The sequence below is a fragment of the Podarcis gaigeae genome (assembly GCF_964106915.1).
Source record: "Podarcis gaigeae genome assembly, chromosome: 4".
NCBI classification, from domain to species: domain Eukaryota; kingdom Metazoa; phylum Chordata; class Lepidosauria; order Squamata; family Lacertidae; genus Podarcis; species Podarcis gaigeae.
In genome coordinates, this window is record NC_139677.1 from 93,791,578 (window position 1) to 93,803,732 (window position 12,155).

Here is a 12,155-nt window from a genome sequence, read left to right on the forward strand (position 1 = left end):
TTGTCCCAAGTTGAGTTTCATTCCAGAGGTCCCAATTCGTGCTGAAGGAACACTGAAAGCTGCCAGAGCCCATGAGAAAAACCAAAGTTGGCAATTTTATTGATAGATTTGATTTCTGTCTGGCTCTCCCTCCCAAAGCAGCCCACGCCAACAATGTTCTAATGATCACGTAAGGGTTTTGTGGCCATTTAATCTGCTTTCAGTGGTGGCTTAAGGTGAACCCCCTCACACATTTATGGCTTCATGGCCATGCCCTGTGCTGTTGTTTTGGAGTCACCCACTCTGCCACCCACAAGTTCAGTATGAAAGGTCCCTCACCACATACATGAAAGATGTTCTTGTGGATATTTGTAGTATCAGCAGTGTGTGTGCATTTAACAGATTTTTCTATAGGATTATTTTGACAAAATGGTCTCTTCAAGCTTTAGGTCAGGAAGCCTGGCGTCTGAGAAACAGGTTCCGCCAAATAATTTTATTCTGTTAAATCAATCCAAGCACTGCAACTTGTCCAGTAAGGAAATGTTTTAATAATCAGAGATGAGAGGTGGTAAGGCTCACTGTTTACTTCCAAGTGTTCCAGTTAAAATCACAAGCTCCTTAAAACATATTTTTAAAATGTATCATTACACAAAAACCATGATCGCCAAGAAATATGAAACACAGAGGACAAGAGGAATGGCAGAAGCAGCCTTTGAGATAAGAGCTCCCAGAGTCCCTAACTCACCATTTCATCCTAATGAAGAAAAACTCAAAATGCCCCACACTCATTACCCTGGATCCTAAGCCAAGTCCCACAGATTTTGGAGAAACTTGGAATAAACATCAGGAAGAACAGTCAGACAGGAAGAACTATTCAATGGTGGAATGGTCTCCCTCAGGAGGTGGTACACTCTCCTTCCTTGTTAAAGCAGAGGTTGAATGGTCACCTGTCATGGATGATTCAGCTGAGATTCGTGCCCTGCAAGGGGATTGAAATAGATGACCCTCATGATCCCTTTCCAACCCTATTTTTCTATCATTCTTCCAATTCTATGATTCTATTTCTGGTGTTCAAATAAAGAGGTGAAAGAAGAAGTGTGAGCTGTGCTTCTACCCACACTGCTAGGTCTGGCCCAAAGTGATGGATGTGCATTCATCTGATGAGGGGACTTAGTATCCCTTGCCTTCTTAAAAGACCGGGAAGCCTACAGAGAAGAAGCCGCAACACTCTTGTGCCTCCCCTCTCTCTGCTTCCTGCAAACATTCATGGCAACTTCCTTCCTTCTATGTTTGAATCGGACCTCCAAGTTACAGATCCTTATACATGAATCATGTGGACAGCATTTTGGTTGAGCTGGGGGAGGGGGGAGAGATCGGCCTCTGTTTTTGAGTTTGCCTCTCAGAAAAAGGGAGAAAGAGGTTCACACTTTGTATATATTACTGTGGAATGAGTCCTTTAAAGTACTCTCCAGAAACGTGTGGACCGTCTCCTTCTCCCTTGACCAGTGCTTTGGACAAGAGAACTTGAGGGACGGTAGTTTTGCAGTGAAGAGTAACGCCTCCTCCTCCTCCTCCTCCAGGAATGCTATTCCTTCAGTCAAAACGTAATGACCCATGAAATGCCAGTTTTCACTGCGAAAAAGAAAAATCTCAAGCCTCGTGAAAATTTGGCACAGCCTCATGAACAGCTCCTAGTGGTGAATGAGATCATGAGGTCCTGCTGGTTTGTCTTCTGAGGGTTGCAAAGGGACAGTCAATTTTCCACTTGTAACACAATTCTGCTTAAGTAAAACTGGGGGGGGGGGGGACACATTCTGTTAAGAGGCAATTTCAGTCTGACAGAGGATTTCAAGCCAGTACAGAGACAGTGGTGGTTCAGTGGTCTGAGCCAAACTGTACAACTTTGGATGCCATGGCACAATTACAGTAAGTTTGGTTGTGAACAAAGGTGTATAAAAAGATCTCGGCTGAAATAGAAAAACATGTTATAGACCCGTAAGCCAAAATGCCCAGTAAGGTGTTCAAACTAATGAGATAGAGTACAGAAGAGACCTAGATATGGTCCAAAAATCTGACTACCATATTCTGATGGGTGAATCTCTCGCTTGCTGTCCATGTACCTTCAAGACTTGACGTTCAGCCTGGTTGCTGAGCTGCCTTCCCCCTTCCGCACTCTTTGCTGCCAAGTTAGCTCCACCATGAAGAACCACTGCAGGCATTTAAGATGCCTGGGCACACACTGGATGCTGAGCCATTATCATGGTATCACAAATGCATCCCTGGAACCATCCTCACTCAAAGTCTTTCGATCAAACCATCTCCATCTGCTCTGGGGCCTCCTTCCTTGATCTTCCCACGTTGTCCTGGAGAAGAAGCAAGGGCCAAGCACTCAGCTCTTGGTAACATCAGGCATGACCTTGGGCCCCTTGTACTCTGGAGAGCAGGAAGTGTGAGCTTCTGGTGGCTTGTCAACCACTGCATGACACCAGAGACTTGAGGCCTCTGGGCACAGGCTGCCCATACAAGGAGGAAGACCAAGTTTCACACACAAAGGTCTGGATGGTTTGATACTTTGGGGCAGGAAATAGTGTCAATATAGCTCCAAGTGCATGGTTGCTTCTGTGTGCTACAACCACCTGCCCTAAGCCCTATAAGTTCTTGACCCATACCAGAGTTTTTCTATTCATGGAATTACATGGAATAGTCAAGACAATGGGACTACTGTTGGTTGTGGAGACAACTTTCACTTCCAAGGGGTTTCTCTTCTTTTGGGGTTGTCTTTTTGTTATATTATATGGCATGTGGGTGGCATAATGTCCCTGAGTCCAATGCCTGTACTCTTTCCAGAGTCTTTACCAAATAAACTTTCCGTCACTGTTATCCCGGTCAGGGGATTTGTTAATCATCTCTTGCAGGTATGCAAAAAACGTTTTGTGTAGCCAGTTGTTGAAGTTTTCGTTCTTCAAAGACACTTCTGACAATCATTCGGCAGCAGTAACGGTTCACTCGTCGGTGCTGTGTTAGTTAATCGTACTTCTCCCCTACCTCAAAGGGAAGCTATGGATTTGTTTGGCAACCCTGATATAAAATTTAGTGCATGAGGAAAACCCAACAACATGTAACAAGTATGAGCAGTACTCACTTAAAAGGCCAACATGCAAGTTTATGTGCTACAGCAGAAAATAAACGGAGGCAAATATATTGGTCCATTAAAAAAAATAAAAATCAAACAGCAATGGTAGCATAATACCTTTATTAGTTTTAACTAAAATTAAATAGTTCGTGACACAGTGAGTGTGCTTTTTGAGTTCACCAGAAAAATTCATTGGGAACAATGTTAAATTTTAAGAAGAAATAGGAAAAAAGAACTTGCTGGCTTTTTAAAAAGCAAAAACAAAAAGCCAAAATCAAGAGTACTTAAAACTGCAGGCTTTTTAATCATATTTTTCTTCCAGTGTTGCGCTTTATAACCAGCTTGAAGGAAAGTTTTCACAAACTCAAAATACTGCTTGCTCCCTGGGATGTTTTAAAGAGATATTATGCTACTGCTGTTCTTTGGAAATATAATTTCACTGTTATATTGGAAATTATTCTGTTAGGTAATTTTCATGTGCACAAATACACACACAGCTGGAAAAACGACAACTCTGCAGCAATTAAAGAACAATCTGAACAGTATCTCTAATCTTTCTGATGTTTTTCGAAGCACAGACATTTCAGCTTCTGACATATCAGACGACTCTAAGTACAAAGGCTCCTTCACTGCAGCCCGCACCCAACTGAATTGATCATAGAAATGGAATCTGGACATCCAAGGTTCCACAGGGATCAGATAGGGAAAGAGGGGCAGTGGATTTCGAGCAATGACCAGCTTGCCCTAAATTTAACATACTTGTAATATGGCTCTTGTATATCGGCTACACTTTTTTTTAAAAAAAAGAACAAAATCTGTAGAAGCAAGCAGCATCAATGTTCTAAAAAAAAAAAATCAATCTGTTTTGCTTCACCTTTCAAACTTTGGGGTTTTGTCTCCTTTGGAAGGCCACTGGATTACTGACATAGTACGGAGGCTTACAAAAATCAAGTCAATTCCATATTCAAGGGCACAATCATCTTCTTAAGTCTCTTGTATATAGGTTTTCAATTTTTTTGCTCTTCAAACCATCTAGTATATCTTGTGAGGCTCAGCTCAAAACCTGAAGAAGAATACTACATTCCATTCTGTGGTGGTCTTGTCCTTTCTAGTTATTCATACATGTATCTGAAGAACTACATTACTCAGGCCTAAATGCCCACTATATTTCTTTTTTAATCTCTCGGCAGCTTTCGAGGTATGCAATTCGACTTAAGGGAAGAGGCTGGGGTGGGGGGGCTTTTTCAAAGCCAAAGCTAGATATAAACAGTACAGTCATAAATATGGTACTAGACATTGGATCTTTAAACATTTTCCAGTAACAATGTTTTGTTTTAACCATCTATCTGGAACAGAGAAAACATTCCCCGCTAAATCTGACTTTTAAAATAAAATTTATAGAATTCTGACATTATATCTCCAATGTCCCTTTCATTTTCTAAATGTAAAAATATCGTTATTAAGTTATCTACCGGAATGAATTGAAATGAATTGTTTTCAAAATGGTGTTATTTTTATTTTAAGTACATTCACGTACTTTGACCCACCCACCCGATCTTTTTTTGATATATTAATCCATTGATATATAATTCTGTCAAAAATCTACCAGGTTGCGTCAACCAGCCACAGTGATCCAGAGACACTTTCTACTAAGGGAGCGGCAGAATTAAAAGCCGCTTCTCGCTACGGTGCTTTAGCAACGTTTTGATTGGTAAGATAACGCAGCTCACTGAAACAATACTGAAGCGGAACACAAGCCCTCTTCGGTCTATTTGACTGTTAAAGTTAAATTTAACTTCTCAGCACAAACGTCAGCCAGACTTCGTCCCAGGCTAACGTCTCACTACCAAGATCGCTCAACAGGCCTCTCTGGCGGAGCCACTGTATGTCTTGGGTCAAGCGCAGGTACAAAGTCCTTGAAATGCATAGATGCTTCAGTACCAAATACATCCAAAACTTTCCTGTTCATGACAGCAAACCTAGAAAATACAAGGCGAGAGTTTAGCACACAGCATCACTTGGGAGAGTAAGGCAACTCTGATTCTGAACGAAACTCGGTTCCTGCAATGCGTTCGCTGCTGAAGGAAGTCATGAAAACTCACGGAACTGTGGCTGCCATTGTTTTATTGAAAATGGAGTCTGAAATTACGGATCTGCGAAAAGAAACGTGACCAAAAATCTATCAATATATCTATCTGATAGGCCAAACTAGAAACTTCCCCATACTAGATACACGTGCCAGAAAGTAACTTTTATTTGCTTCATAAAAGCTTTTGAGTGTTTACAAGAGTTCGACTCCAATGTCTTAAATGGTTCAAATGACCTCCTTTAATGGACTAATCTCTGGTGGCCAGAGAACTTTTGGATATTGTCTCTTCTGAGGACTAACGTAGCAAAATCTTTTGCAGACTTAGAATATATTCACAACAACCCCTTTTTGTGTGGCTCACTACTCTGTCAGTTATAGTGTGCAATGTGCTGCACACTAACGTGTCCTGTGTCAAACGAATCCCTTTCTTTCTCCTCTTCTCCAATCTGACGCTCCTCCTTCTAGCTAAAGGAAGTGTGGCAATGTGATAGCTTACCAAGTGTTAAGTCCAATGCATTAACAATTACAGTGCTCCTGGGTAGCTTGAGAGTTCTCCTTCCCTGTTTGCCTTCTTCTCTTTCTATTTATCTCCATTTTTAACTTATGTCTGTGTTCAGATAAGATAGTCACCCTATCCCTTCCTTTTAATTTAAAACTTGGAGCATTGCATGCAAACTGCATTCTACCCTAATCACTGCAAATCAAAGAGCGAAGCGTGTCAGATATGACATGATTTTCAATTGGTTGCTTAGCATTATGGTGTATTTGTGTAAGTAGTTGACTGTTTTTTTAAAAAAAAGTCAGAATGGAAATTATCTTCCAGAAGTGCCAATGCAGATGGCGCTTTTAAGTTAGAATAAAGACACAACCACAGATATGTATGCATGTTTACACTCCACATATCACAGGATCTGTGATGGTGTGCAAATGCAAATATCCATTCTTAATCCTGAATTAAGAAACATTGTTGGTAAGGTAACAGACATGGAAATGAAACCTTGCGATACAAGCAGAAACCAGGGAAATTCAAAGGGAATGGTGCTTTCCTGACCACAACCATCCTATATTTTTAATATACAGCCAGTAAGATACTTTGGAGTGGTTGTTCTTTCTGATGGCCTCATTTAGCAGACTATTGATCTTTCTCCCAAGAAAGAGTACCAAACTTCTTACAGAACTGCAATCTGCAACTGCTCTATTAAAATCACTGCTGGTTACTTACCTTCCCCTTGTTAGCCGTAATAGAAATTTCCAATATGAAGGTCTCAAGTTTTGAACTTCCATCACAGCCTACAACAACAAAATCTGAATTTAACCATATTCTTATTCAATTTATATACCGCCCTTTATCAAAAGATCCCAGGGTAGTGTACAACATTACAGAGCCTCCATAATAAAAAAAAGTAAGAAAGACATAATAAAAAGCATAACAACAGACAGCGTAATAATAATCATAGGAGCAGTCCCACCCGCCACAGATTTAACGTCACACAAAGGAAGGGATGGGTTCAAGTCCAATGGCTGCTCAAGTCAGCAGACAGCTGCTGCTACATGTTCCGGGAACACACACTCTTCCCCTGAAAGCCTCAGCAAGTCTTCTCGTCTAACAGCATAAAAAAAGCTCTAGCAATCTTGCTATTGGGAAACACAGGAAGGAGGCTATAGACCTTTGTACACGGGGTCAAACTGTCTCCTTGCTTCTAAATATTTTTACTCCACTGTAATTCATTGATTTAGACACACATCAAGCAGCTTCCAACTAAAGGTTGAACACTTACTGCCTGGAAGCAGATGGCTGTGGACACAGCGTAGATGATACTGTCGGCATGGGGAAAATAAGGGACCTTTCCAGCTTCAATGCCTTTGAAATACATGGCCTGTTAAATGAAAGAAACACAGAGCAAAGTATTCTTACAAAGGCAAGAGATGCAGTGGAACCGAGAGTGGCCACTGCTTCCACGTTATGCCTTCCTGCTCCAAGAATGTCAGGTGTCGAAGGAAGAAAGGACCAATTTCTGCGAGGCAAAGTGGGAAAGTGAAGAAGGGAGGAGCTAAGAGGGTAGCTTCCTGTTTGAATTCTTTATTTCATTATTATTTTTTTGCAAACTTGCAGTACTGCCTATTGACCACCAGGTGGTGCCAAACCTAAATCCCAATCTGGCCTAAATTTTTACAGAGTCTCCAGAATGCTGGGGGAAATGTCCAAATTCTGTGAGAAGGAAACCTGCATTGTAGACTACCTAAATGATTTTGCCTGGCTTATAATACATCTCTTTTTAGCATGGAACTGAGTGAGGAAGAGGGGAACCGTACTAAAACGACACGATCAGTTGCAGCAGGAGTAGGAATAAATTCTAGGAATGATATGGGGCAGTACTTACATGTTTGCAGTTTTGCTACTTATCGTATTTTTCTGTGTATAAGACTATGTTTTCCCCAGTTTAAAATGTTTTTCCGTGTATAAGACTATGTTTTTTAAAGTTTAAAATTGGGGGTCGTCTTCTACACGGAATGTTTAAAATATTTATTTCTTAATTTGGGGCTCAAAAAATGGGGGTCGTCTTATACATGGGGACGTAAAAATACGGGTATTTCTAGTGTAAACAGCTGCCTAACATCAAATTGCATTAGAGGATATTTTAGGTCCAAGCAATATAACTCCCTCCTATTCTTTCTTTCTCCTTCCTTCCTTCCTTCCTTCGAGCAGTAACTAATCAGCCCTCTAAAAGCTACTTGAAATGGTATGCTCTTTCGAAGCATTCTTTTTTTTTTTTTTTTTTGCTTTTAAAGAAAACAATGGAAGCTTATTTTTATCCTCACCATTTCTCCTCCTAAGCAATACGTCCCTCATTGGTCGGCTAGTTTTTGGCCGCCATGACATGGCAATTCATGCAGAGATTCTGCTTTCACCAGCGTCCTAGTGCCCTGGGGTAAACTCCGGAGAGAATAAGCAGCCGCTGTGCGGTGCAATATTACACAGCAAGTCTGGAACCAGTAGACCTCATCATTTAGTGAAGTGAAAAGATACAAAAGGGAAAAGCCAACAGATGCATGAAATGCTATCCTTCCAAGCTGATTCCTGGTGTTATTTCGATCGGAGCTGCTTTTCCTCAAGGGAAAATTTAACACGTGGAAGCAACCTTTTAGCTTAAAATACAAGATATACCAGCTCAGCAACAAAGCAAGCATACAAACACCATTGCACTCAGGTTGCTGTTCTCAAAGAAGCATCCTGCACCTGCTGGTCTGCGCCTTTTCCATTATTATTATTATTATTATTAGTAGTAGTAGTAGTAGTAGTAGTATTAGTATTAGTATTATTATGTTGCTATGTAGGGTATCCTTGTCCTGTTGCCCATCCACACAGAGCTCTACCTTCCTAAAACGAAAAAATGCAGGTCAGATGTGGGTTTAACAGACCCACTGGCTCCAAACCGCTACGAAGGAGTAGATGTGCTCAGAATTTTCTTCCTCCCGATTGTTTTACACACACACAAACAAAGCCGCAATGCGCTTACCTCTACTAGTTTGGAAGCCAGGTACATAGAGATAGTAGTACTTTTGTAGAACATCATTGACATTCCTGCCAAGGATCCTGGATGAACAAGAAACAAATCGGTCAGATTTTTTACCATGTACTACATGAAATTCTGTAGCAACAATGATCCAAATAAGGGATAACAGAGCTTAGGAGTCCAGCAAGATCAGACCAGAGACCAACACAGTCCTCAATCAAAATTCGCGCAGTGGCCAGGAAAATGACTTTGGATGCCCAAAGGCAGGGCTAAGGGGTTTTTTCTTTGCTGACAGAAGCTGGACGTGTTGCAAACATTCTGTCCCTGACACTGTTCATGGCCAATTCTTACAACATCTCAGGAACTAAGCTGATCTCCAACGGAGGCTTCTTCACTGCTCCCATCCCAAAATTGACAAAACCATATGAAACAAGGAAGAAGAGGGCTGAGGTTCCAAACCAGCATCTCTCTAGCGGGTAGGCAAATACATGGAAAGTTCTAGCCCTGGGCAAGTGGGCCACTGCCATGGAGAAACATGGAGGTATACCTGCAATAAGTGCATGCAGTTCATCATCCAGGTTCCGTACCCAGCGCAGGAAGCAGCTTGTACCCTGTGTTTTGAGGATAATCACATCAACCTTGTTAGAGCTATAATCTAGTAACAAAGCACTCAATTATATCTTAAAAATTTAATCAAGTCAACTTAAACCCTCTGATTACGGCTCTGGCTCTTGATGAACACTTATTAGCTGCTCAGCATGATGATTTATAAAGTAATCTCAACGTGGTCTTTGGAGATAGACTAGAAGGTCGGTTTGAAACAAGGACAAAGCCTCAGCCAAATCTGAAATTGTTCATATATACACAGCCTCTTTGTTTTTCAAAATATCATTTCCTTCCTTTCTATACATTACACCCAAACTGCTCCTCACCTGAGTCAATATACTACTTGGCTGCTTGAAAACTGCCAATATGAAGGAATTGCTTCCAGACATTCGGCACATTATTTGGAATGGGGTGGTAAGAATTCTGGAGTGTACTGCTTCGGGGGGGGGGGTTCATATTAATGCTAGTGGAAAAAGCTCTCTGCATGTAGTAAACTGGTGCTTCAGGGAAAGAGACTAATTACATGGGAGAGCATTAAAAAGTAAGAAATCCCCTGCCTTGCAATCTACAGTCTTGAAGAGTACAATTCAGAATTCTACCACCAGCACTTTTAGGGTCCTAGAAGGTATACAAGAGAGCCTAGAGCAAAAGGCTTTCTAGAGGAAAAGTTCCAAAGTGCATTGTATTGGCAAAACCTATTTGGTGTTTCACAACTTTCTGACTAGTTGCAGGACCTTAGCCAGACCTAGCAGAGTAAACGCAGAATCCACAGAAGTGATTGGCAACTTGGCTGCAGACAGGATAGACGAAGCAGGAACCAGGAACTTGTAGTTAGGTGTTTATTATATACAGTGGACTATTTACAAGAACAGAACATGGATCTTATGCTAGCTCTCTCTGACACGACTCACAACTCCTACACTTACTGACACACTGAACCACTGAACTAACGAACTCACTTGGTAGGCCATTAATTATCACTCCCTTAAGAGAGCTAGACCAATCAGGGAGCGGTCTCCATGTCTCTGTTATCACCAGGCAGACTTACTCCTTCAGATTGCCTTCTGGCTGTCTGCCAAACCTTAAGTGACTCTGTGTGAGTAGCTGCACGTACACAGTTTCCCAATACATTGGCCTTAGAAAGAGTGAGCATACTGGTAAACCTGAAAGTTTGCTTGGCTATAGTGTCATTTATATATAGCCTTGAGTGGTGTGGTTGCTCTCAGAGAGTCTAGTGGGTTGCTCAAGAGTAGAACGATGCGATCTGCCATAATAAAATGAGTAGAATATTAGTATAGAACCTGGAGCAGTGTAGGAGAAATCATGAAGGCAGAAACCACACCTCTCCAAGCAGTAGGTGAATGGTGCTGTGTTGCACTAATAAATGAAGATTTCTCTCTGTCTTGCAAACAAGATATGTGTCACGCCTTTCAGACTCCCAGTTCATTGGCGCATTCTAAAACTGCTCATCACGTTGACTCCCTCACCTCTTTTCAAGCTAAGCTTGTTTCCTTTTTGTTTGGTTTTTTCCCTTTTAAGTTACAAAACAATGTCGCCTGGCAGTGGTTACAAAATTCCTCCATGGTCAAGGAAACAGAAATCAAGGGGATTCTCCCCACTTGCGACCAAAGGAGCCAATATTCTACTAACACTCAATAGAAATGCTCCCCATTTAGTAAAAAACACACAGCCCACAATTCAACTTGCTGATTAGTGCCCTTAATGCAATTTATTTTTTAAAGAAAAAAGATGGTCCACATGAGTGTGTGGTAGGTTATGTGGCTCAGTCCTTAAAATGATACAGATGCTCGTTAAATATTTCTGCTGCTGCAAAGGAGCAACTTTAGGATAATTAAATTCCAACTTTTTAACTTTTCAGCACTTTAGAAACTTACTTTGTATATACTGACAAATGACCCCAGAAAAGCCCCAAGCTGGAAATTTTCTTTGTTGTAGAGGAGCGAGAGCAGCCGGGAAGGTTTTGTAAACAGATGCCGGAATGCTGACGGGATCCGAAGGCAACACTGGATCAAGTAACCAACGCTAAACATCCTAATGAAGCCCTGGAGAAGATATTAAGAACGTGACATTTAGAGAGAGGGAGGCAGAGCAAAAGAAAGAAAAACAGCCGTGTCAGGAACTTCACAGATAAATCTCACTTATAAAACAAAACCTTGGGAAGGTATGCTGTGCAAACATTCACAGAAACATAACCTGGAACTTACAGTCAAAAGGTCCATCTAGTTTCCTCCTTTTTTTCCCATTCTCAAGGGTTTCAGAGTGTAAAATTTCTCCCTATGGGTAGTATTCAAACTAAGTTGTGCTCAGAGTAGACCCATTAGAAGTAAGGAACCCAGCATGGCCATGTTCATTAATTTCAGTGGGTCTACTCTGAGTGAAATTTAACTGAATACCAACCATAGCTTATTACATTTTTATCCAACCCTTCATCCAAGGAGCTTGGGGGTCACCTTCATTTTCATATAAACCCTGTAAGGAAGGCTAGGCTGAGGGAAAGTCATGGGTTCAACCCCCAAACGGGGGCACCTGAATATTCCTGCCCCACTGGGGGTTGGACTAGATGACCCTCACGGCCCCTTCCAACTCTACAAATCAATGATTCCATATCTGAAGGGCACCCAGTGACCTCTGTGGCTGCATCTACCCTGTGCCAGACCAACAAGTCAATCATTATGCCCACTGGCTCTCTGTAGACATTCAACCACCTGCTCCAGGAGGACTGAGCCCGATTCTCTGCCCAACCCAAAATTCTCTGTGTCGAGTGGGCCCTTAGACCAAGGGTAGACCACCCACTCCTTTGCGCATTCCCTTT

At 41.6% G+C, this 12,155-nt stretch overlaps 1 protein-coding gene across 2 annotated transcripts in view; it reads right to left on the reverse strand.

The window, feature by feature from the left end:
* Nucleotides 1–507: 507 nt before the first annotated feature.
* The window catches only part of TMEM135 (transmembrane protein 135), a 183,088-nt gene continuing 171,440 nt past the window's right edge, over nucleotides 508–12,155 (reverse strand). The window contains exons 10-16 of one of the 2 annotated variants that reach the window (XR_014563616.1): nucleotides 11,218–11,385; nucleotides 9,264–9,327; nucleotides 8,720–8,796; nucleotides 6,980–7,078; nucleotides 6,424–6,491; nucleotides 1,773–5,091; nucleotides 508–1,333 (exon numbers count right to left, since the gene is read on the reverse strand). Coding sequence is in view for 1 of the 2 variants with exons in the window: in XM_083736969.1 (XP_083593095.1) it covers nucleotides 4,956–5,091; nucleotides 6,424–6,491; nucleotides 6,980–7,078; nucleotides 8,720–8,796; nucleotides 9,264–9,327; nucleotides 11,218–11,385 (612 nt within the window). In the remaining variant the exon portion in view is untranslated. Of the gene's footprint in view, nucleotides 5,092–6,423; nucleotides 6,492–6,979; nucleotides 7,079–8,719; nucleotides 8,797–9,263; nucleotides 9,328–11,217; nucleotides 11,386–12,155 lie in introns of both variants that reach the window. The other variant, XM_083736969.1, reaches the window with a different exon arrangement.